At 47.0% G+C, this 1,461-nt stretch overlaps 1 protein-coding gene across 1 annotated transcript in view; it reads right to left on the bottom strand.

Annotated features, from left to right (window-relative positions):
• Positions 1–1,461, bottom strand: part of LOC106530032 (serine/threonine-protein kinase BRSK2) — a gene marked incomplete at its 3' end in the record, with an annotated part of 11,529 nt that extends 10,068 nt beyond the window's left edge. The window contains 1 exon segment of the mRNA XM_014025589.1: positions 609–1,461. Within this exon segment, the coding sequence (XP_013881043.1) occupies positions 609–696 (88 nt within the window).

Here is a 1,461-nt window from a genome sequence, read left to right as displayed (position 1 = left end):
CATTTGAGGAAATGTATTTTCAGATTCCGAGTAAACTGCATCATAGCACACGGGTGAACACCCCCCCCCCCACGGGTGACCGGGACAGGACAGAAGCAGAAGGTGGTTCTTAAAGAGACAGAGGCCAATTTCAAGGCATTTAGAAGAGGAAGTGATGAGAAGATAAGTTTATTTTCTATTTAAACATAAAAACAGCATTTTAATAACAACTAAAGGTGACATAGATACTTTATTAATGTATAGTATTTAAATATATGCCTGAGAAACACATAATATTGGCCCTTTAAGAAATTTTAGTGCTGAGGGTTTTAGTGTTCCAAGTGTTAGGTRTTTTTGGTTACCAGTGTCTTATAACATATGTTTTGGTGTAATTCGTTTTGACTTCATCTTATTTATAGCAGTGTCTTTGAGTGATTTTGGTTTCTTACTTTCTGAATTTGAAAAAAAAAAATTGGACATGATGTTTTTTTGTCTCGTTAATTTTGCAGTGGGCACCTTTAAATCTTCTGGGCTAGCCTAGGAGATTGTAAGAAAAYGACACTGCATGCTCTAAAAGAAATTTTGTCACTTTGCTGTAAAAGCTGGAAGTTAATTTGGAGGACCCCTACCTGTCTGTCCCTTCCCAAGGGTCTTCTCCAGCCGGTAGGGCCCCACCAACTGGCTGGACTGGCCCACGGTGAGCTCTTTGCTGCTCATCCTCCCAAAGATGATTTTTTTACTCCTGAAACGAGGCAAACTACGACTGTGAGGAGCATCACAGGCTGGAGAGGAAGCGGAAGAGGAGGGAGGGATGAGTCGTGATCAGGTCCGTGCACTTGTCCAAGAYGGGAAGGAGGATCAATCCAGGCTCCTCCGACAATCTGATTCCCTCTAAGCACAGCCAGATGAGAAGGAGGAGGGAGAGAAAAGCTGAATGAGAGGAATGTGAGAGTGAGAGCTCACCTGAGGCCCTCGGTTTTCAATCTGCTCGGCTTTAAGAGGAAGATCTCCTTCAAAGGAGCAGGAAGGCTGTGATGATTGATTTCTGTTAAGAGCAGAGTATCAAATAACCCAAGTCAGGGAGGGGTCTGACTGAATCCATCCCCTGGATCCATATCTGGCACCCCTGTCCTAAAAAAGCTTCTCATCATCATCATCATCMTCCTCCTCCTCCTCCTCTGGAGCTCCAGCATGGTCCCTGCACCGGCCAGGCGGCCGGGCCTCAGATTCTGATCTGCTGCTATCCCAGCAGCATCAGCAAAAAGAAGAATGGCTTTTCCGATATCCGGTGCACACTTTGGCTCAGCCCCTTCACCTCCTCCCCTCTCTGGCCCTGCATCAAGAAACAGGAGGAAGAGGAGCGTTAAAAAGGAGGAGAAGAGAAAGGCCGATGCCTTCCCTCCGGACAGGACAGCTGCAGTGGGGAGTGGGGCGCTCCCTGAGCCGGAGGAGGAGGAGGAGGAGGAGGAGGAGGAGGATCGT

Source organism: Austrofundulus limnaeus, unplaced genomic scaffold (genome assembly GCF_001266775.1).
Source record: "Austrofundulus limnaeus strain Quisiro unplaced genomic scaffold, Austrofundulus_limnaeus-1.0 Scaffold486, whole genome shotgun sequence".
Lineage (NCBI taxonomy): Eukaryota > Metazoa > Chordata > Actinopteri > Cyprinodontiformes > Rivulidae > Austrofundulus > Austrofundulus limnaeus.
This window is presented reverse-complemented; position numbering and strand designations above follow the sequence as displayed.